Source organism: Denticeps clupeoides, chromosome 10, assembly GCF_900700375.1.
Source record: "Denticeps clupeoides chromosome 10, fDenClu1.1, whole genome shotgun sequence".
NCBI classification, from domain to species: Eukaryota; Metazoa; Chordata; class Actinopteri; order Clupeiformes; family Denticipitidae; genus Denticeps; species Denticeps clupeoides.
Genome location: NC_041716.1, coordinates 18,713,884 through 18,736,268, shown reverse-complemented (window position 1 = coordinate 18,736,268; position 22,385 = coordinate 18,713,884). Strand labels below are relative to the sequence as shown.

The window sequence follows — 22,385 nt, the reverse complement described above, 5'->3', positions numbered from 1 at the left end:
GAAAGCAGGATGCATTTTAGCTGGAGAGTCTTGTCAAAGGTAGAGAGGTTTCTTTGTTCCATGAGGGACAAAAAAAAAAACCTTTTAGCTAAGTGCAGGAGGCAAGGTAACTTAACTGACTTTACTGAGCTGTGACAAACCTATTGACAAAGTTATGGCCAACAGGACTTAACCTGTGTTTTACTGTAATCTGTTGGCTTTCCAGACAATTGAAACAGGCATAAAAAAATAATAAGGAATGAATAGCTGTTCCGCAAGAGAGACTAACAGAGAGTGTGAGAAGTAAGAAACAGGAAACAAACACGGAAATTATTATGAGGGTTTGCAATGCAGTGCTGTTCGCAGTGAATCTGGAAAGTATTCACAGCACATTACTTGTTTCCACATTTTGTTATTTAACAGCACACAGTACTAAGAATACAAGACAAGAACATCACATTACATTTATTTCGTTTTTTTATTTGCTTGGGAACATAATTTAGACTTTTTTTTATTGTACAAAGACTGCACATTGACCACAAATGAAAACAGTCTCTGGATGACAGAAAATAAGGTATTAATATTGACAAGGTTATTAAAAGTATTAATAAAGACAAGCACTATTTATTGGAAAATCGTGGTCGACCTCCTCTCTACTCTGACTGGGCATCCTGTAACAGACAGACTAAAATTTAATGGGTGAGATGGTGCTGCCTGGTGGACCAGGGCACCACACCGTCACAGTCCCCAATGTCCTAGGGATGGAATGTGATACGAATAATGAATATTAAGCTAATTTTCCTGTCCCATTATAAGGAATCGTAACGCTCAAGGAGCATAAAGAGCCTCATTGGGTGTATTAATCAGTATGATGGTTGGTTCTATTTGGCCTAAGAAAAATCTACTTGATGCCAGCCACCATGTGGAACCACCAGTTTGCCTGCACTGTCCAGCCAAGCTGCTCGCAAAGCGCAATCTGCTGCAGGAAATGATGACGAGCCTCTTCCTCTGTCCGCTCTTCCTGTAGTGTCCAGCGAAGGTAGCGCATGTCTGGCATGGCGCTTAGTTCAGGAATGCCAGTCAGCAGCATGAGTGAAAAGAGTGTGACCAGCAGGCGAGACTGAGAACGCAGGCAGAGGTAGGCCTCCACACATGTGTCCTACGTAAGGAACGTGAGGAGGAAATAATTTCAATTCCTGAGAAATGTTCACTGACGTCGCATTCTCTAGTATAGTTTATAAAACAGTCATATGCACTTATAAAACACATATCATACATGCTTTCTTTCAGTAGCAGCCATGGTCCCAAAACGTCTACATACACTCATGTCCATAAATATTGGGACATTAACACAATTTTTATCTTTTTGGCTCTATATACCTCCACAATGGAGTTTCAGCTTTATGTGCCTCCTACTTTTTAAGGGACCAAAGGTAATGGGACAGTTGGCTGCTGCACCGTCCCCACACACTGCTCCCCGGGCCCCTGTCATGGCTGCCCACTGCTCACTCAGGGTGATGGGTTAAATGCGCACTGTGTGCTGTGCTGCTGTGTATCACGTGTGACAATCACTTCAAATGTGTATGCATTTCATTTGTTGAAGACAGAACTGAAAGGAAAAAGCCCCAGGTAGAAGACAGTTGCAATAGAGGCCTGGTATAGCATCACCAGGGATGTAACCCAGCAGTTCTGGTTCCAGACTTCAGGCAGTAATTGATTTGCAACCAAGTATTAAAAAGTGAATGTTGATTGTTAGTTTGTCCCATTACCTTTGGTCCTTTAAAACATGGGAGACATTCCTACATTGTTCACCTGATTTGGATGTAAATAACCTCAAATTATTTCATTTTAAATCCATTGTGGTGGTGTATAGAGACAGAAATATTTTAATGTCAATGTCCCAATATTTATGGACTGTATAGTAGGAGAGTAGCCTTGTGATGTATGATGACAGCCCTCGTAGACAAAAGGTATTATGAGCATGTGGGAAAAATTATTCCACATTTAGAGGCTCCTTGAGAGATCTGGCAATTATGAAAAAGGGCTGGACAAGCAGTTCCCAATCTTGAATGTAGAGGAACACATGAAGCACATTTTGAAGAAAAGCATGAAAAGTGCACTCATCAAAATTATTATCAATATAATTAAAAAGATTAGACAAACAACCATGACAAACATACTCGAAACCTCTGAAAGTAGAGGCTTGAACGTCCTTTGACTCTGCCCATGACGTACAAGAAGTCTGGAGTGAGAACGAATGGTGCCCTCTCCCTGTTCAGTCCCAAAAAGCTTTTTGTGTTGCCCAGGATATGGCCAAAATCTATATGGAAAAGGTTTCCTTTGAAAAAAGAAAGGCAACATTATTAAGCAATTATTTGTGTTATTTATTTATTTAGTTTAGTAGGTTCATTTAGTTTAAGCTAGCAATACAAATGGATTCTTGTTAGGTTGTGGACTGGCCCTTGCGCTGGGAGAGTCCCTGCCCTGCGGTCTGTTCCCAGGATGGGCTCCAGCAGCCACAACCCAGAGTAACAGGACTCAGTGGTTAAAGATAGCGAGTGAGTTTATTTAAATAAAACTTCTCCCGTTTGATGGTCAGACTGGCTCAGGACTGCAATTGCCCATATGTCTGGTGGGAAGGATAAAAGGCATAAAAATTCACACACTCAGTGTATACCTTTTTTCTCTCTAAACTCCCAGCTCTAAAAAAAAAACTAGAATAAAGAAAGACACATTACAGAAACCTAAAGACCTAGGCCATACTCTGTTCTGTTGTGCTAGTTACCATCCCACTCCATTGCTGCGGATGGAGGAAGAGGAAGCTTTGTGTGGTTCCTTATCTCCATACAAGTCCCTTGTATGTTTCCCCCTGACTTGGTCACAATTTACACACTCTAATAACATTGTAAATAAAAACTGCCTTAGTATGTAAGAAATCCTGATCCTAAAGCCTAATTGGCTTTATCTTGGCTTTATCTCCTCAACTTCTGATGCTCAGTGTGGTGCATGGTCTATTGACCTTAATGTAGATATAGAACCTGAAGTCTGGGATCATGCACTGAGGAGGGTCCACTCATCTTCTATCGGTGCCTGACATGAAGTTTTACCATCTAAGATGGTTCAAAGGGTTCATTGGTCTAAAAGTAAGTTAGCCTGTATCTTTCCTGGCACTGACCCAAACATGCCATGGGTGCCACTTCAGCCCAGCCAGTCTTGGTCATATGTTCTGGTCCTGTCCCGCCCTTTCATTGTTTTGGAGTAGTGCGTTTGACACTCTCTCGACTCTAACTTGTGTTGACATTAGTCCCCTAGTTGCCCTGTTTGGAGTTCTTCACACTCTTCATCCACTTCCACCTCACTTCACTACTCTTCTGGCCTATCTCACATTGTTGGCTAGACGTGCTATCTTATTATGCTGCCCCTTCTCACTCCCAATGGATACTTTTAAGGGTTCAGCAACCTATGCCCTGTGTTAACGCAGCACTTTTATTTTCCTTACTTCAGAAGTACACATGCAAACACATGTTTGTTTGTTTGTTTGTTTGTTTGTTGTTGGTTTGGTGTGCTTCTTGTGTTAATAATTTCTTCTTTAAAATTTTTAGATCAGTAAGTAAGATTTACATAAGTAAGAAGTACATGTGTTCATTCAAAATTTTGATGCCTTCAGTGAGAATCTACCAATGTAAATGGTCATGAAAATAAAGAGAACACATTGAATGAAAAGGTGTGTCCAAACTTTTGGCCTGTACTGTAAATGTGAATATTAAAAGTTTATTACATTGCATTTGAACAATGCACTTTTCAAAAAGCCCTTTGGTGCTTACCCTGAGATGATTAATAGCTCAGTGCACCCACACATACACCTGTAAAGGCAGGAGTTGACAACCCTTCTTTGAGCATTGCAATACATACCTTGTTCAGTGATCATGATGTTGTCATTGTGTCGATCGCCTATTCCCAAAACGTATGTTGCCACACAATAACCAGCACAAGAATTGACAAACTTTTCCATTGCTTGGTAGTGCTAAATAAAAAATGAATGAGACATTAATTTTCCAACATAATGTAATGGAGTCCAGTGTCTAGGTTATGCAGTAATGCAATTTAACAAGTGGGAAAATAAACACAGAGAATCCAGCATAAGAGAACTACAGAGCAAGTTAACATGCAAAAATATTTTACTTTTTCCTGTAAGGGACACTTCCCCTTGAGCCACTCAAAAAGTGCATCATTTTTGAATGTTCCTCGAGTTCCACCTTGGGTCCTCTGTACAGCTGCAATGGTGACAGCATCTTGTACTATTTCTATCATCCCTGTCAAAAGACAATGTTGATAATATTTCAAATAAGCTGTGAATCTTTTATGTATGCTCATCTGTGTGCTTTTTGTGAGAATAGCTCCAACTATATACAAAACTAAAAAAGTGAAAAAGTCTAAATTGAATGGGCAAAGATGCTGTATTATACATTACCTATGTTATATCCTGTGGATATGCAACCATAAGGGACCAATTTGAGATCCAGAGATTTCTCCTGCCAGATGGAGTCCATGACATTCAATATCTGAAGATTAGATTAGCACTTACATTCACGTTTATGGCATTTAACATACAAATGTTAACAATGGAGCAGATTAAATGGCCTGTCATTTAGAGCAAATCAAGGACCAGTATTTGGACTGAACACAAACCCCTGACCTCATCATCTAAACCTGTCATGATCCGGACCGGCAGGGGTCACTCTGGATCCGGAGTTCGGACCGGAGTTTCATGTTAGTCTCGTGCAATGTTCCCTGATCGTGTTCACCTGTTCATGTCTGTTCGCCGTCGGGTCATTGTGCGTGTTCATGTTCCCTTGTCTCATGTAGTCTGTATTAAACCCCTGTCGTGTGAAATTGTGCGAATGCGTCCTCCTTCATCGCCATGTCCAGCCCACCCGTGACAAAACCACTTATTGTTGACATGAACATTGATTACCTTGCACAATTGACCAGTATAGTTCTTTCAGGCTGTCTGTCTTAATTTTAGTTTTAGTTTAGTCTTTGCGTCCAGCTGTCATTTTAGCTGTTATTAGCTAAACAAAATAAACAAGGCTTGATGACCCACTGGGTGCTTCGTGCTAGTAAAGCCAATTGGCTTTATCTTGGACTGATCAGGATGCCTTAATCAGGTACAGCAGTCACATGTCCAGACTCATTTTAATCACGTTAAGTTTCAGTTAACTAAAGGTCTGAGCATTTTAGTCAGAATTATCCATGAATATTTCAGTCTATTTTTAGTCAACAAGACTAAAGTCAATGAAAATTGTATTAGTTTGTTTCATTGCTGTTTTCAAGATATTTCATCATAAATTTAATTAACGAAACAATACTAGTGACCAGTCAGCTTTTAATGTGCTGAATACTTGAAAATAGGCTTAAGGATCTGAGTGAAAGATAAAAATTATTAGGTGAATTTATTAGGTGATGACTTATTCGGTGATTCATTTATATTGAGCATGTGGATGTGTATGCATTTATGGGTAAAAAATTGCAGATCACATAAACCCTTTTGTGGCAACCTTACTCCTTAATGGCTGTGACCATGTTACTGCCATACTGCCATATTATCCAGGATGTTTTGACTAACTTTAAGGTGTTGACTTGTCTTCCAAGTTCTCCAGATCTATGTGATGTCCTCATCTCATGGAAACCAAGCTGATCTACCTACCTGGATGATGAGCATATCCTGCCGAAGGTCATCTCCTTGTTTGAATATGATTCCAACTGATGACCCATTTGGTCTGTGTGAATCAACACTTGAGAACTCCAACCAAATAGGCTTCTTCTTAGAAGCCATGATCTTACATTGGTTAATCTGTGGAAAAGAATTGGAAGATATTATCAGAGTTAACAATTTTGAAAATGTCACAAATGGGTAAAACACCTATGGATTTCCACTGAACTGAACACACCTGGATCTGACTTGCTTTAATACGAGGGTCAAAGGGCACCTGAAAATCTGATGGAAATGTGCAGGCCTGAAGCAACTCTTGAAGCTTCTGTGCAGCTTGAAATGGGAACCACAGTTATAGTGAAATTGCAAAAAGGTGAAACGCTTTTAACTCTCCATTATTTTTAAACTTCCTGCACCCAAGCATCATACCTGTGGGAGGCAAGTCCGTCTTATCAGGAAACAACCTTTTAACAGCAGTGGCCACCTCATTCAAGTTTTGAACAATTTGCACCTGCTGCTGAAAGCTGGTCAGCATGGCCTCACCACAGCCCATCAGGTAGGCTTCAAGAATTAATGCCATACGCTGACGAAAGAATGGGCATCCAGCCACTTCGCTTCGTAGGTGCCAGAAAAAAAAGTGTCCAATTCTTTTGCTCTATAAAAAAAAGTTTCTTTTTAAGAAAAGTTTCTTTTCAAACTGTGCACTTTAATTGTAAAGGTTAATAAAAAGAAGTTGTCTGGCAAGTACTGGTTATCCATGATTACTGTTCACTTGTAGAAAGAGCAGTGGTACACTGAGTGGTACAATTTTAATGAAAGTATGTTATTATCTTTAATTCAGAACAAATAGACTTACCCTGAGAGCTCTTTGAATAAGGAAACATGCAAGACAACTGTTGTGATATGGCTCGACTTTCAATGTCTGGAAAAAAAAGAAAAAAATATAATGCATGGTACATATAATGAACTTTTTCAAACCATGTGCTGCACCATTGAATCACATGACACCAGGCTGGGAAAATGGCACTAATTGGGCACTTAATTTTGTTGCCAGTGATTTAGACATTAATCACTGTGTGTTTACAGTTATAAAAGCTCTACACTGACTACTTTACATTGTATGAACCTGTCATATCTTCTGTGTTTTCCCAAGGAAATATATAATACTTTTATGAGATATTGTATCTGGTCTAACACATTAACAAAGCCTCAAACATGTAATTGATTGTTGTTTTGGGATTTTAAGGCCTAAAATGGTCTGTGTTTATTATTATACGCCTCTTATTATTATTACAATGTCTGATAACTGAACTGATTAAAAAAAATGATGAAGTTAATGTTGCTACAGTACTAAATTTGTTTATACAAAAGGCTATACATAGGGAACTTTATCAAGGTTCCAGATACAAATGGGCTGTTTAGAGTCATCAATATATCCCTAAAACCAAGAGGGAGGAGCCAATTTTTCAGTTGGGTGGTTTCTTAGTTGATAAGGTTTTTAGGGAATGTCATGAATGTGGATACATGCAGTGATGTGATAAAGTGTTTGCACCCTCTCTGATTTCTTACTTTTTTCCACGTTAGTCCAATTCAAATGTTTCAAAGATTTAAACATGACCCTCAACCTAAACATATTTCTAAATTCATGGATAGAGCTCAAAAGAGCAGCATATGCAAAATGCTTCAAGAATTTGCCGAATTATAATCTTTCTGGAAATTCAACTGAACTGAACTGAACTGCAACCTTCCTTACCTGCTAGGCCACCACTGCCACTGTGCAAGGGTGCTGAATCTCTGGTGCTGAAATACCATTGTTGCACTTAACATGTACACAGGCACCTACCTTAAAAACCCAGTTCCTGCCATCCGAGTGTAATGTGTCTCTCTCTGAGATACCTTAGTTCCTGTTAATGAGCTTCTAACAAGATGACCCAGCATGAAATGTACCAGCGGGTCATCACAGCCATCAACATCTTCATATGGACCAGTAGCATTATAATGGGCATTTTTCTTCCCTGGATAAATCATTAGCTACCCTGCACTGACACCAACTGCAGGCTCACTCAGCTGTTTCACTCCTTCCTGTCTTTTTTTTTGTGTGCAGAAGGGTCAAGTGGAGGGGTGTCAACTGCAGGGTCTGCAGCCCATTGAGGCCTACTGTATGTGATTTTGGGCTATATAAGAAATGAATCTTGTTGTTGCTGGTGTTGTTGTTGTTGATCAACCTCAAAACTTGTGTATTGAGCTATGACTGTAAAAGGCATGTTTATTCATCATTTTCCAACAATCAAACACTGAATCCGGAGCTTGTCTATGTTTCGGCACATTCCAAAGAGGAGCAATAGTTTAATTGTTATAACTGAGGTAACCCTGAGCTAATTATGTAATGCTAAATGTTTTTTTTTTTGCTCACCTGAACCAACTGCAGAAGGTACCTCAAAAGCTCTTCATTTGATAGCAACTCCAGCCTTCTAACAGCTAGGCTTCTCACTTTCTCATCTGCAAAATCAACACTTAGAAGCTCCAAAGCCACTGGCAGATCCAAGTCCTGGGGCTCCCAGTGACTCAGCAGCCAGTGGACATCTTGCACAGCACCAGGGTGGAGCCAGTCCACGCTTCGAAGGAACTGAGGAAGGTTGGAGGAGTAGCGAACACTTTCCTCCCTAAATCTCTGGAGATGTTTTCCAGTTGTGAAAAGGCTGTATGATGCATGTGTGTCTTTTTCAGCTATGTCACGTTGTTTGCTCGACAGAAAGGGTGGTAAAGTGGAGTCAGAGGAAGGAGATAGAACCTCGGGGCATGCTCTGCCTTGGGGGATGACCACAGGAAAGCTGTAGCGATCCAGAAGAAAGGTGATAGCCATGGAGTTGGCCACATCTGGGTTGCTTGCTGTAGAGAGCTTGTCAGCTTCATGGGTGAAAGCCTCATTTTCTTGATCAGGAAAAGGCCACATGTGTAGTGTGTGTGGGCCCTGACTAAGTGAAGACTTGTGGTCAATCAGTTGAAGGTTCACAAAATAAAGTACATTTCTCTTTACTTTTTGGAAGTCTGGTGCTGTTGGTCCAGTGGTAGGAGACTTGCCTGGTCTTGCTGAGGGGCTGTCGGGAGTGCTTGCATTAACAGTGAAGCCAAGCTTGGTTCCTCGAGGGATATCTTTCAGAGGGATATCAAACTCAAGCCAAGTGTTCCACAGCACCTCATCTCCAAAGCTCTTTGGGGTAGTGCAGATAGAGGACACTGTTTTATTGCCATAGATGATGGAAGCCTCCACATGAACAAATGGAGGTATTTTACTTGGCAGCTTAGGTGTGTCAAACCCTATAATTTTTACTCTAAACCTTCTGTCACATTCCCACAGAGAGATCATGAGGATATCATCTACAGTCTTTCTTCTCAAGACAAGCTCTTCATGGGTGCTAGAGAAACCCATGAGGCTGTCGACTAAAGGCCATTCATCAGATTGCACTTTATCACTGGGAAGCAGCTTTATCGGAACAACGTTGAGATAAAGTTCTTCATTGTTTTTGAGGCATTGTCTGACCCAGAGGAAGTTTACAAGAGGAAGATCTCCAACAAGGAACTCCTCCCTCCCACAGACCTTTAAAACATGCTCACCTTTCAGGCCCTCAAAAGAGTGACCTGTTTCAGATACTAAATCCAGAAACAACATAAAAAGGCCATCTGGAGAGATCTGTAGATCAGCCTTTACATAAAAACTTGAGCTGTTGTAATAAAATGTCACAGCCAGATTGCGGTGAAGAAGATCATGAAGATCCTTTGGAACAGGCGCAACTGTAGTCCATGGTTCTGTAGCATAGGATCTGAAGTCTCGCCTTTTTAGTTCCTCTCTCCGAGGGGAGGCAAACTTCCTGCGGGTGAAACTAAGCTCACTGAGCCTGTTGTCTTTGGTCGCATTTAAATCAAAGCCAATGAGTTCTGCCAGAGTGTGGTGGTACTTTTGTGTGTCCTCTGAATCCATCTTCCTCTCCGTGATAGAAATTTTTCCCATCTTCACACCCTGTGAGTTCAGGAACCAGGCTGCATCTAATGTCCTCAGTATCTGGCAGTCATTGTAAATCTCATACAGGTCATCAGCTTTGGTATAAAGCAGTTGGTATCTCTCAGGATCCAAAAGTCCAATAGGGTCTGTCAGTAGGTTCTTTTCCTGGGCAACCATACAGAGTTGCAGGCGAAGCTGGTGCACACTGCATTGAGATGGTAGTTTCACCAGGACTGGATTTTGGCCATCCCCCACCTGATGACCTTCTTGTGGAAATTCACAGACAAACGCTATTCCGTTGTCACTAGATTTTGAATTTCCATGACTGACTAGTTGCAGGCTGTGATTCAAAACACAATCGTCCAGGTCGTCCATGGATGCTGAAGGATCTTGTTGGGTAAATTCATTCAAAAAAATTATTGTGCCTGTAAGATAAGTTTAATTGAGTGTAAATACATTTTGTGAGAACAGACTTATAACAGGTATGTTAAAAAAACATACATTTCTAAGCCACAGTTGCAGAAATGTGTAATGAGGTACTGCTTTTACTATACAAATTCCAAATATAAATAGTTATTACTTAATATAGTCTATTAAATGTCTATAAAATGCATTCAATGTTGTTTAAATTTTGTATTAAGTTTTGCCTTTTGACTATATAATAATAACCAATGCTAACGTAAAAGGGATATTTTATTCTTTTTAGTATTTGCGGATCAAAGGCAAACAATAAAAATAAATTAAATTCCTTACTGAATGGAACATAGACAAAGCAAAAGTATGAGAATTAGCAACTTAGAGCATGAGCATTACCATTTAACTTCTTAAATCAAACTGTCATTTTATTGTTGGTACACATTTTAATCTTGATTGTCTAGTATTGACCAGTATATTAATAGGGAATTAAAAGCTGTGTATATGATTAAGATATTTAATTTAATGCACAAACATACATTCACCAGCAAAGAACACAACACACATCAATCTTATAATGTACTATAACAAGTAAAATAGCAGATTATTCATTGAATTTACCTGGCATGCAGTGTTTCTCCAGTTTTGCTGCTTCACCTTGACTTTCTGGCTTGTGTGTCCATTTGAGTTTGTGCTTTATTCAAATGACAGAAGTGGCATTCATTTACACTCTAGCCCAAAAATACCTCATAACTTCCCCTTTTTCTGTGATAAGAGAGCTGTAAAAATGTAGTTCCCTTTTCTTGGAAAAAGACCTTTATTTACTAGTGGATAAAACTAAAAGTAATAACTGACAATGATAAAAAAAAATGTACCAATGAAGATTCCTTGTAAATAGCAAAATAAATTATTAGATTATGAATGCATTATTAACAATGATGTGTAGGGCAGTGGTGGCCTGGCGGTTAAGGAAGCGGCCCCGTAATCAGAAGGTTGCCGGTTCGAATCCGGATCTGCCAAGGTGCCACTGAGGAGCCACTGAGTAAAGCACCGTCCCCACACACTGCTCCCCGGGCGCCTGTCATGGAAGAAACCTCAGACAGATTATTATTTTTATTTAACCTGCATGGGACAGTGGGCGTGAATACCTAGTGAAGTGAAGTGATTGTCACATGTGATACACAGCAGCACAGCACACGGTGCACATAGTGAAATTAGTCCTCTGCATTTAACCCGTCACCCTGAGTGAGCAGGGTGTCTGAGGTTTCTTCAGAAACTGAGCCAAACTACAACCACTGAAAACTGCAGGAAAGATTCTTTGAGTCCATTCTGCTGTTGAAGTGATAAATTGATTCCTCTCCAGACCAGCATAGAATGCTGTGCTGAGTGTGTGCTATTGGACCTGTTCATGGTGCTGAACTTGACAAGAATGCATTTTATTTAAATTCCATAATATACTCCAAACCAAAGTTCTCAATCCCAGAACTACAAATGTCAACTTGTCACCCCACAGAAAAACATGAAAGAATGAACAACACACATTCAAACACATGTTATTTCTGATGTACATGTATTATTTCAAATTCTGACATTGTTACAATATTTTTTTAAATCACAGTTTTTACACTTAAACTATATAAATAGAACAATATTTCAAACATTGAACAGTGAACATTGTAGAATCCCTAAACTGTTGACATAGTCTGAATTCACTTTGTTTTCACATAGTCACATAGTCAGTTTTCACATAGTCAAAAAAACTCTCCAACGCATAGTCAGAGCAGCTGAGAGAATCATCGGTGTCCCTCTCCCCTCCCTCCAAGACATCTACAGTACACGCCTCACCAAGAAAGCCCTCGGCATAGCAGCTGATCCCACCCACCCAATGCAAACCTTCTTCAGCCTGCTGCCATCAGGGAGGAGACTGCGGAGTCTCCAGGCCAGGACCAGCAGACTGAAGGACAGCTTCACCCATCAGGCTGTCAGGAAACTCAACTCCCTCCCAGCTCTGCCCCCACTCCCCTCACTCCCCTCTTCAGCTCCACAACCTTTCTGAACCCTTACACACACAAACTGACCATGCACCAGTCACTCTGTGCAGCTCTGGTCTGCCAACTACCTCACTTGTCACTTCGTCACTTTAAACTTACCTCTGTTGCACTATTGGTTTTGCACTCTCCTGGTTTTGCACTCTCCACCATGTGCCCTTATTTGTATATGGTGTTTTTAAAATTGTATATTGTGTTTTTTTTTTTTTTTTTTTTTAAATTGTATTTATACTTTGTATTCAATGTTACTGTTACTGTTTTTGTATTTAATGTTACTTGTATGGGTCAGAGAGCAACGTAATTTCAATTCTCTGCATGTCCTGTACATGTGGCAGAATTGACAATAAAGCTGACTTGACTTGACTTGACTTACATTACAAGACATTTAATAACATTTACATGCTGTTAGTAGAAATAAAATATTTTGCAATTCCATAAAAAAATACATTAAAAATTTAAAATTGTAAATACATTTGAGCTGAATATATTGAACGTATTTCAACATGCAACACCAAGGAGCACACATGCAGCAATAGCTTTTAGGTGTGGCTCCAAAAGCAGCAGAATGCAAATCTGTAGGCAAAACAAAAAACAAATACACCTGTAGAGTAAGCAATCGAACACTTGAACAAGGCATGTGCTTTGAGCATGCTCTCCTCCTATGATCATATTTTCATATCTTTGAGATTGTTTATCTGAATGAATCATATAAAATGGTCAAAATTAACATTTATGTTGATCATCTGAGTGGCATGAAATGTATGGTTTAGCTCTTAACCATACATTTAAGGTATAGTATTAAACAACCTGGTCCAGAGTTTCAGTTTGGCTCTACACATCCTGTTACTGTAGAAGTTATATTGCATATCTCAAGCGATTAGAAAGAAAGATTTGATGATAAAATTATGACTTGGTCAGATAATTTAATCTTCCTCATAAAAAAACAAAACAAAGTGTGAGGTGATGTCTGTGGTTTTAATGGTGAAATACTGTAAAATACAGTATTTCAGTACAGTACAGTAAGAAACTGTATTTAAGAAAATTGTCTTGGCATCAAACACAAGCACATGGGGGGGTACCACATGCGTTTTGAGTGTCATGGTTCTGACTGTAGGATTACTGTAGGTCCGTGTGCTAATCCAGAGTTTCGTGGTGTCAAATTTCCTGACTTTGTGCACTTGATGTTCAGTGTACATATACATCATCATTGTATCTAGTCTGTGTCATGTTATTGAATGTATATATGTCTGTACCCTGTCCTGTATGCCATGTTTAAAGTAAATCCAATATCTCGACAAACTCAAGTATGCGTCCTTCTTCCCTGCCCTGTCCCTGCTTCCAAGACAGCAGGACACAGTAGGCGTCCACCTTCCCTAAAAAAAACATTCAATCTACATCAACCTGATTTCGAGGCCTTAAATGGCCCTCCTGAAATTCCAGATCATGGCACTTGCTTCTCCACCACAGCAGCCGAGGCAGAGCCTGGCGCACCTCACGATTGCGGAGCCCATAGATAAGGGGGTTAAGACAGGGCGGCACCAGGCACATTACCAAGAGAACCACATGCAAAATCCCAGCAGACGCTACGTTTGCCAGGCTAGGCAGCACCCTCAGCGAGGAGATCATGGCTCTGCTGCCCTCTATCTCCCAAATAATGTCAGAGATGAGCTTAACAATGAGTGGGAGGAGCTGAACCAGCAGCATGGAGCAATAGAAGAGAACTGTGGTCCTCGCCCGACGGTTCACCTGCTGGAAGGGCTGCACGATGTTGCACGCCTCCTGGTACATGCGGATGTAGGAGAAGGAGTAGCTGAGGATGCAGAGCACTACTATAATGAGCCCAAGTCCCTTCCTGAACAAGGCGGCTGCCCGTGGGTGACCCAAAGAGCTCTCCAGAGTGTCCGGCTCACACAAGAGGCCAAAGGTCACATAACCATTCATGTGTCTGCTAGGGTCCCGACCCACATACAGAAGGATCATGACAACAATGTTCATACCCAGCGACAGCAGCCAGGTGAGACTGATGATGAAGGTCAGGCGGCGGGGGGTGAGAACCCTCAAGTAGTGAATAGCCTGACAGATGTACAGGTAGCGTTCCAGAGGCATGCAGATGATGGTGAGGATGGTGCAGGTGATACAGACCGAGCTGATGAAGTACTGGGTCAGGCACCAGACTCCAAGGGGAAGAGTTCGTCTCTTCAGGATGGAGTAGATTGCAGTAGAGCCCAGGGTGAGTGTCAGCAAGACGTCACTCAGGATGATGTTCTTCAGCAAGGCGAACCGTGGTTCCCACGAGAGGTCCTCAGAGTGTCCAAGCCCCAGCAGCGTGCATCCGTTCGCAGCCAAGGAGAGCGCCATCAGCAGCACTACCGTCCACAGGAGCATCTGGACTTTGGTTTCTGTCTGCAGGATTGTGCTGAAGAAGCACTCTGGGAGGTCAGCAGACAGCTCTAACGTGGTAGTATAGTTATCAGCCTGGATCACTGTGCAGCCAGAGGTCTCATTCACTTCACTTTCTGCATAAGTGATGGTCTGGAGATCAGTAGTACAGAGGGAGAGAGAAAGCAAGGGATTTGTTTGTCATTTCTTGACGTATAATAAAAGAAAAAATGTGTTATCATTTATATTTGATTAGGGTTTGTTTTTTTTTTTGCAAAATTGTGGATAAAGCAGTCATGTCAAACTCCTCTTCATGATGAGCACATTACCGTACTTCTGCTCAGTGGACAGGATCCTGGGTTTTATTTGCCACTATACTGACAATTATTAAATTGAATGTTGATGAAAAAAATTGATTCAAGATTCTAATTCTGGTTTTGTGACCACCTCAAGGGGCATAAAGAAAACCAAAAAAATTCCAATTGTAACAATGCAGTGCAGTATAGACAGTAACAAAGCAATTGATATACATAAATTATAAGCATCACTTATAATTTATGAGCATCACGGTCTACATTCTGCAAAATATAATTTTTTCATAAATACACTCTAATCGTAATAAAGTAATGTATACTGATGTCTGTCGTTAAATCCCCGCGTGTCATTAAATACATTCGTCAGAAATGAATTACATAAAAAAAGAAGAATAAAGGAGCATAAGAGTATCGCACCACCACAGAGACACGTGAGAGGAATGGAAGTTGAGACGAAGCTGAACTCACCTGCATGGCTGCAGCAGGTCCGAGTCGCGCCGCTGAGCGGGTGGAGCTGCGCACTGAAGCGTCGGAGTACTACAAGAGTACTACAAGTAAGAGGCGCGATGCTGAGAAAGTTGCTCGTCTGATCTCCTCTACTTCGCCGTGTTCCGCGGGGCGATCGAGGCTGGAACTGCGTGGGGAGGAGGGATAAACCTCGAGTTTAAACTGAACACCCGCCGATACTCGGCGCTGAGTAGGGACGTTGTAAACGTCTCAGCTGGGTTGGAGAAGAGCTGGATAAACTTACAAAAACTTGAAATACTCTGCCACACCTCGTACTTAAACAGTGACGTAATATAAATAAACCAATCAAAGCTTTCTATTATTTCTATTACGTCACTGCTGAGGTGTTACAATTTACTTTTAGCCAGTGTTCACTTTTTACAGTGTGTGGATGCACTGACACCAGTAAACCATAACTGTTGTTTAATTTTTTTTTTTTCTCATTAGAGTAGTTAAAATATAGAGTTAATCATACATATTTTTTAATTTTACTATAATGCTACTGACTGCAGGTTTGATTGGTTTATTTACATTACATCAATTATAAAAATGTAGGTGTGACAGATTAATTTTTTTTTTTTTTAGCCAGTGTTCACTTTTTCCAGAATGAATCCAGCTTCAGTGTCTCCCCATGTCTGCGTTAACCTCTGTCTGTTTCCCACAGAAAATGTTTTTTGTTCGAATGATATTTTGATTGCTGTACATTTACACCCCACTATTTTTGAATAGTAAAACACATACATTATGAATGCATTTTTAAAAATAACGAGTAGGTATTAACTTCCACTGTCACTTGTAGGTTAGAAAAGGAATAATCTGTCTGATGTTTCTTCAGAAATTGAGCCAAACCACAGAATCCTGACGCTGCTCAAGTGATGAGTTGATTCCTTTCTCCACCAGCAAAGGGCTTGTGTACAGCTGGACCTGTCCATGGTGCTGAATCAGCCCAGAATGCATTTCATTTAAATTCCATAATATACTCCAAACCAATAGCAGGACCACAACTGTCGACATGTCACCCCACATTTTATTTTTTGATGTACATTTATTTTTCATATTCTTACAACATTACAGTTTTTATTTACAGTTTTAACAAATACATAAATATAACTGTATTTCAAACAGTGAACATTAAAGAATCCCAAAAGTTTTGAAACATAGTCTGACCACTAAGCACATGCAGTTTGTTTCAGTGTTACATTACAGGCCAATTAAAATGATTTACATGCTGTGCATGTAAACTTTGGAGCCCTAGGCAGGATTTTAGGTGGCGCCCCCTTCCATTGCAGTAAATTGCACTGCTAGTGTAGAGATACTCACAAGGTACTAAATATCGAATATAAACGAATTGCAAATTTAAAGTACTTAGAAAGAAATCCAAAAAAAATATGAACTTGAGCTTTTTGACCATCCCCCCCAAGTAGCAGGTAAAGGCTAATTAGACGGAGGGCTCTTAAGTTTTGAAGAAGGGTAAGGCTGACATTCCACTGAACCCCCCCCAGCATCACCACCACCCTGCCAGATGGGCTACAGGAATGGGGGTGTCTCAGTAATACATTTTATTATTAGTGTTGTTGTTATTAATTGTTCAGAATTTGATTCATGGGCCAGACAATTAGGAGAGAGAGAGGGGTGATAATAATTATAGAAGCAGGAGCAGTGGTGGCCTAGTGATTAAGGAAGCGGCCCCATAATCAGAAGGTTGCCGGTTCGAATCCCAATCCGCCAAGGTGCCACTGAGGTGCCACTGAGCAAAGCACCATCCCCACACACTGCTCCCCGGGCGCCTGTCATGGCTGCCCACTGCTCACCAAGCGTGATGGTTAAAAGCAGAGGGCTCATTTTGTTGTATGACCGTGTGCTTTGCTGCAATGTTTCACAATGACAATCACTTCACTTTCACTTCACTAATGTGAGAATATGTCAGTCCTATGACATGAAATATGACAAGACTACTTGTTCTGAACAGGTGTTGTCAGTGAACGGGCTGTAAAAGTTTAGGCTCAGACACTCAGCTTTGAAAGACTGATGGTAATGCGCTGGGCAACATTCTCTAACAGCAGTCAAGTTGTCAACATTGAAACTGAAGAAGACTAACTCTGTGCTTGAAATGATGCTCGGAGCTCCTATTAATGGGGTCAACAACATTTTCAGAGGATTTTGATAAAAGTAGCAGAATCTTGCAATGAAATGCAGGATGCCTTTTCATTGGCGATTGTGCTGCATTTTACCCAGATACAATACTGCTATTTTTATTGTGTAGACATTTTCTTTTTTTTGATTGCCTGGTGAGTAAAAGGCACTATGAGCAGCAGAGACACTTGTTTCATAGTAAGGTGCTACTGTGTCGTGGTCTGAGAAATATTGGGCACTGCGGCATATTAGCCAACAAATTATTGTGCAGGACAAAAGAATAAAAAGAGCGACTGTCACGTTCAAAGTGTGACACTTGAAAGTGAAAGTGAAGTGATTGTCATTGTGAAATACTGCAGCACAGCACATGGTGACACAATGAAATGTGTCCTCTGCTTTTAACCCTTGATGAGCAGTGGGCAGCCATGACAGGCGCCCGGGGAGCAGTGTGTGGGGACGGTGCTTTGCTCAGTGGCACCTCAGTGGAACCTTGGCGGCTCGGGAATCGAACTGGCAACCTTATCAACTAATACCAACTACTTTTAAGGATAATGGAATGTTTTTTTGTTCCTCTGTGTCTGGCGCCCCCCTGGATGGATGGAGCCCTTGGTATTCGCCTATACTGCCTATGCCATGGGCCGATTCCAAAAAAACTATGCAGTTCCTTAAAAACTCTGTGAGACAGATGTAAACAATCAGGAAACATAATAACACAGGACGAACACGAAATTCCAGTCCGAACCCCGGATCTGGAGCAGCCCCTTCCGGACAAAATCCTGACAGAAACTAAACCAATGTGGGTGTGATTTGTGTATGCTATTCTTTATTATGTTCATATCATTGGGACGGCTAAACTGAATGAATCATTTTAAATGATTCACACTTACATTTATAATTGGCAGACATTTTTATCATGAGTTACTCACATAAATGCTTTAAGATGTCTATCATTTTAATCCCTCATTTTAATGCCTCACTAGGACCTGTTCAGCAAACACCATTGGTTGGATAACGCAGAACCCCACTTTTTTTTTTAAGAAACTATAGGCAGCACAAATGAGAAAGGTGAGAAAGTAAAGGAGGGAGCCGAAGCAAAAATAATGGTTTGGTCAAAGATATAAAAATACAATGACATAAATAATTTGTATGCAATTTAGAAGATGTACTTTTCATATCACTTTTTTCTCAGATTTTATTTAAATAAGATTTTGGCACAAATCTGATTCCATAAACCGCCCTGTTTATGTCACATAGCAAAAGACAAAAAACACACAAAAGACAAAAGACTGTGTCTGTGATGGCCCGGTTGTGCCTATTCACGCGGATGATCAGAACTCTACAAAATTGAGCCAGCACACCATCAGAACGGCTTGCGTTACCTAAAGATTTTGCTATAGACCCTCCCGTTTCTTCTTTTCTCTGTATTCCCCACGTATTTCTGTTCTGTATTTCTGATCTTTCTTATTAAAACCTATTGTTGAGCGGCTGTGCCTCAGTGGTGCAGGTGGCGGCCTCTAGTGTGCAGTGGCTAATAGCACTTTATTAATTCTGTACTGATTGTTGGTTTTCATACTTCAGTCACAGTATTTGGTTGTCCACGGAGGAGTATGCAGAAAATACTGTGGTGGCACAATCTGTAACATTCAAGCTATAAGACAACCAGGTTCAGGGTTTCAGTCTGGCTCTGTACATCCTGTCAGTGTCCTAATGAAGGTTTTTTTCAAGAAATAATGGTTTCTGTAAAACTGCATATTGCACTCACTTAAGCGGCAAATAAAAAGGTTTTGGCTTGGTAATTATTCATCCTCATTTACATCTACAGCATCTTATCCAGAGCAACTTACAATCAGTAGTTACAGGGACAGTCCCCTCCTGGAGCAACTTAGGGTTAAGGGACACAATGGTAGTAAGTGGGATTTTAACCTGGGTCTTCTGGTTCATAGCTGAGTGTGTTACCCACTAGGCCACTACCACCCATAAAAAGAGCAAGACCAAAGTGTGAGGTTGGATGACAGAAAGGACAGGACACAGTAGGCATCCACCTTCCCTAAAAAAAACATTCAATCTACATCTACCTGATTTCGAGGCCTTAAATGGCCCTCCTGAAATTCCAGATCATGGCACTTGCTTCTCCACCACAGCAGCCGAGGCAGAGCCTGGCGCACCTCACGATTGCGGAGCCCATAGATAAGGGGGTTAAGACAGGGCGGCACCAAGCACATTACCAAGAGTACCACATGTAAAATCCCAGCAGACGCTACGTTTGCCAGGCCAGGCAGCACCCTCAGCGAGGAGATCATGGCTCTGCTGCCCTCTATCTCCCAAATAATGTCAGAGATGAGCTTAACAATGAGTGGGAGGAGCTGAACCAGCAGCATGGAGCAATAGAAGAGAACTGTGGTCCTCGCCCGGCGGTTCACCTGTTGGAAGGGCTGCACGATGTTGCACGCCTCCTGGTACATGCGGATGTAGGAGAAGGAGTAGCTGAGGATGCAGAGCACTGCCACAATGAGCCCAAACCCCTTCCTGAACAAGGCGGCTGCCCGTGGGTGACCCAAAGAGCTCTCCAGAGTGTCCGGCTCACACATGAGGCCAAAGGTCACATAACCATTCATGTGCCTGCTAGGGTCCCGACCCACATACAGAAGGATCATGACAACAAAGGTCATTCCCAGCGACAGCAGCCAGGTGAGACTGGTGATGAAGGTCAGGCGGCGGGGGGTGAGAACCCTCAAGTAGTGAATAGCCTGACAGATGTACAGGTAGCGTTCCAGAGGCATGCAGATGATGGTGAGGATGGTGCAGGTGATACAGACCGAGCTGATGAAGTACTGGGTCAGGCACCAGACTCCAAGGGGAAGAGTTCGTCTCTTCAGGATGGAGTAGATTGCAGTAGAGCCCATGGTGAGTGTCAGCAAGACGTCGCTCAGGATGATGTTCTTTAGTAAGGCGAACCGCGGTTCCCACGAGAGGTCCTCAGAGTGTCCAAGCCCCAGCAGCGTGCATCCGTTCGCAGCCAAGGAGAGCGCCATCAGCAGCACTACCGTCCATAGGAGCATCTGGACTTTGGTTTCTGTCTGCAGGATTGTGCTGAAGAAGCACTCTGGGAGGTCAGCAGACAGCTCTAACGTGGTAGTATAGTTATCAGCCTGGATCACTGTGCAGCCAGAGGTCTCATTCACTTCACTTTCTGCATGGTCTGGAGATCCGTAGAGAGAGATCAGAGGGAGAAAACGAGAGATTAATTTACATATCTGGGTGAAATGTTCTAATAAATAAGCAAAATCATTCATTTGTAGGTTATTCATTTAATTATTAATGCTATCATTATATTTGATTTGGCACCATTGTATGTAAAGCAGTCATGTCACTAAATCAGAAAAAAATTTAAATTTTGAGTTCAGAATTTTATCTGCCGCTAAATGGACAAATATTTAATTGGATTTTGATGACAAAATGAATTTCCAAAAATGATTCTAAAACTTATTGCCATTGTGTAACACAGTGCAATAGGTTTTGTGACCATTCCGAGCTGCATGAAAATGAAATAAAAATACAAATTATAACTATGCAGTGCAGTTCAGACAGTAACAACAAATGAAAGACATCATGGACTACATTCTACAAAATCCACAAAAACATATGATGATACAATTTTTTTTTGTTGCATACATAGACTCCAATAATAATAAGGTAATGTATACTGATGCCTAATATTCAGTAGAGCTTCCGGTCTTCAAATCCCTGCATATCAATTAAAACATATGTCTGTGGGTGGGATCGGCATAAATGAATAGATTTTAAAAAAGGATCTTGAACTGAACTCACCTTCATGGCTGCAGTCGGTTCCAGCGTCAAAGACTCATTTTGCGCTGTGCATGCTCCGGTTCCAGCACTCGTGAGTGGGTGGAGCTATGCATTCGTTTCATTCATAGACGATTATATATGATGCATCCTGTCGTTGAGTTTATCGTCTCATTTAACCTCCAGCATTTAGTAGTGACGTTGTATAATGACGTTGGTAAAGTGCATAAAGGTGCACTTTACATGTGTTTTTTTTGCCACATGGCAAACACATACAGCATTGCATATGTAGCAGAAGTATAACTTATGTTCATTGATGAAAAACAAGGACATAAAAAATCAATCACAAAGAATAACAACAGAAAAGAAAAAAGAAACAGAAAAGATGCTTAAGAGCAAATTGTGCTGGTACGGAAGATGTATATTATGTATTTTCTCAAACACCATGGGAATTAGTAAAACCATGGCCGAGGGATCTACATGGAATGCCAAATGAAGCTGATGTGTTTTATCAAAATTGAATAGAAAATCATAAAGTTGATATTATAGATGTCAATTTGTTTTAAATGATAAAAAGAAAAATGGTGATAAAGAGTAAATAGAATGTAGAATGTTTTGTAGGTAAAGCATTGTTGAGATGATAAAGGCTTTCATTTTTGGGGGGTTAAAACTAATCTACAGGGTGGGCCATTTATATGGATACACCTTAATAAAATGGGAATGGTTGGTGACATTGAACACATTTTATAAGTGGTCAGAAACTTGTAAATAACTCAACTAAGTTACGTTAAAACCAAGCACACCATAGTTTTTCTTGTGAAATTAACAATAAATGTGTCACATGACCCTCTTCCTATTGAAAAAACAAAAGTTGGATTCAATGGCCGACTTCAAAATGGCCACTATGGTCACCACCCATCTTGAAAAGTTTGCCCCCTCACATATACTAATGTGCCACAAACAGGACGTTAATATTACCAACCACTCCCATTTTATTAAGGTGTATCCATATAAATGGCCCACCATGTACATTTCCTGTGGATTTGTTTCTTGTTTAATTGTAAATATATCTGAATGTAGAATCTTGGAATGAA

General features: G+C 40.8%; 1 protein-coding gene across 1 annotated transcript; it reads right to left on the bottom strand.

Moving 5' to 3' along the window:
* Positions 1-829: 829 nt before the first annotated feature.
* Positions 830-10,795, bottom strand: LOC114798239 (phosphatidylinositol 4,5-bisphosphate 3-kinase catalytic subunit gamma isoform). The gene is made up of 11 exons (XM_028993764.1): positions 10,728-10,795; positions 8,106-10,117; positions 6,549-6,614; positions 6,122-6,347; positions 5,931-6,025; positions 5,687-5,833; positions 4,451-4,541; positions 4,162-4,292; positions 3,892-4,003; positions 2,160-2,317; positions 830-1,138 (listed from the first exon to the last, which is right to left on the bottom strand). The coding sequence occupies exons 1-11, from the start codon at positions 10,732-10,734 to the stop codon at positions 881-883; spliced, it is 3,303 nt and encodes a 1,100-aa protein (XP_028849597.1). The 5' UTR covers positions 10,735-10,795; the 3' UTR covers positions 830-880.
* Positions 10,796-22,385: the final 11,590 nt, after the last annotated feature.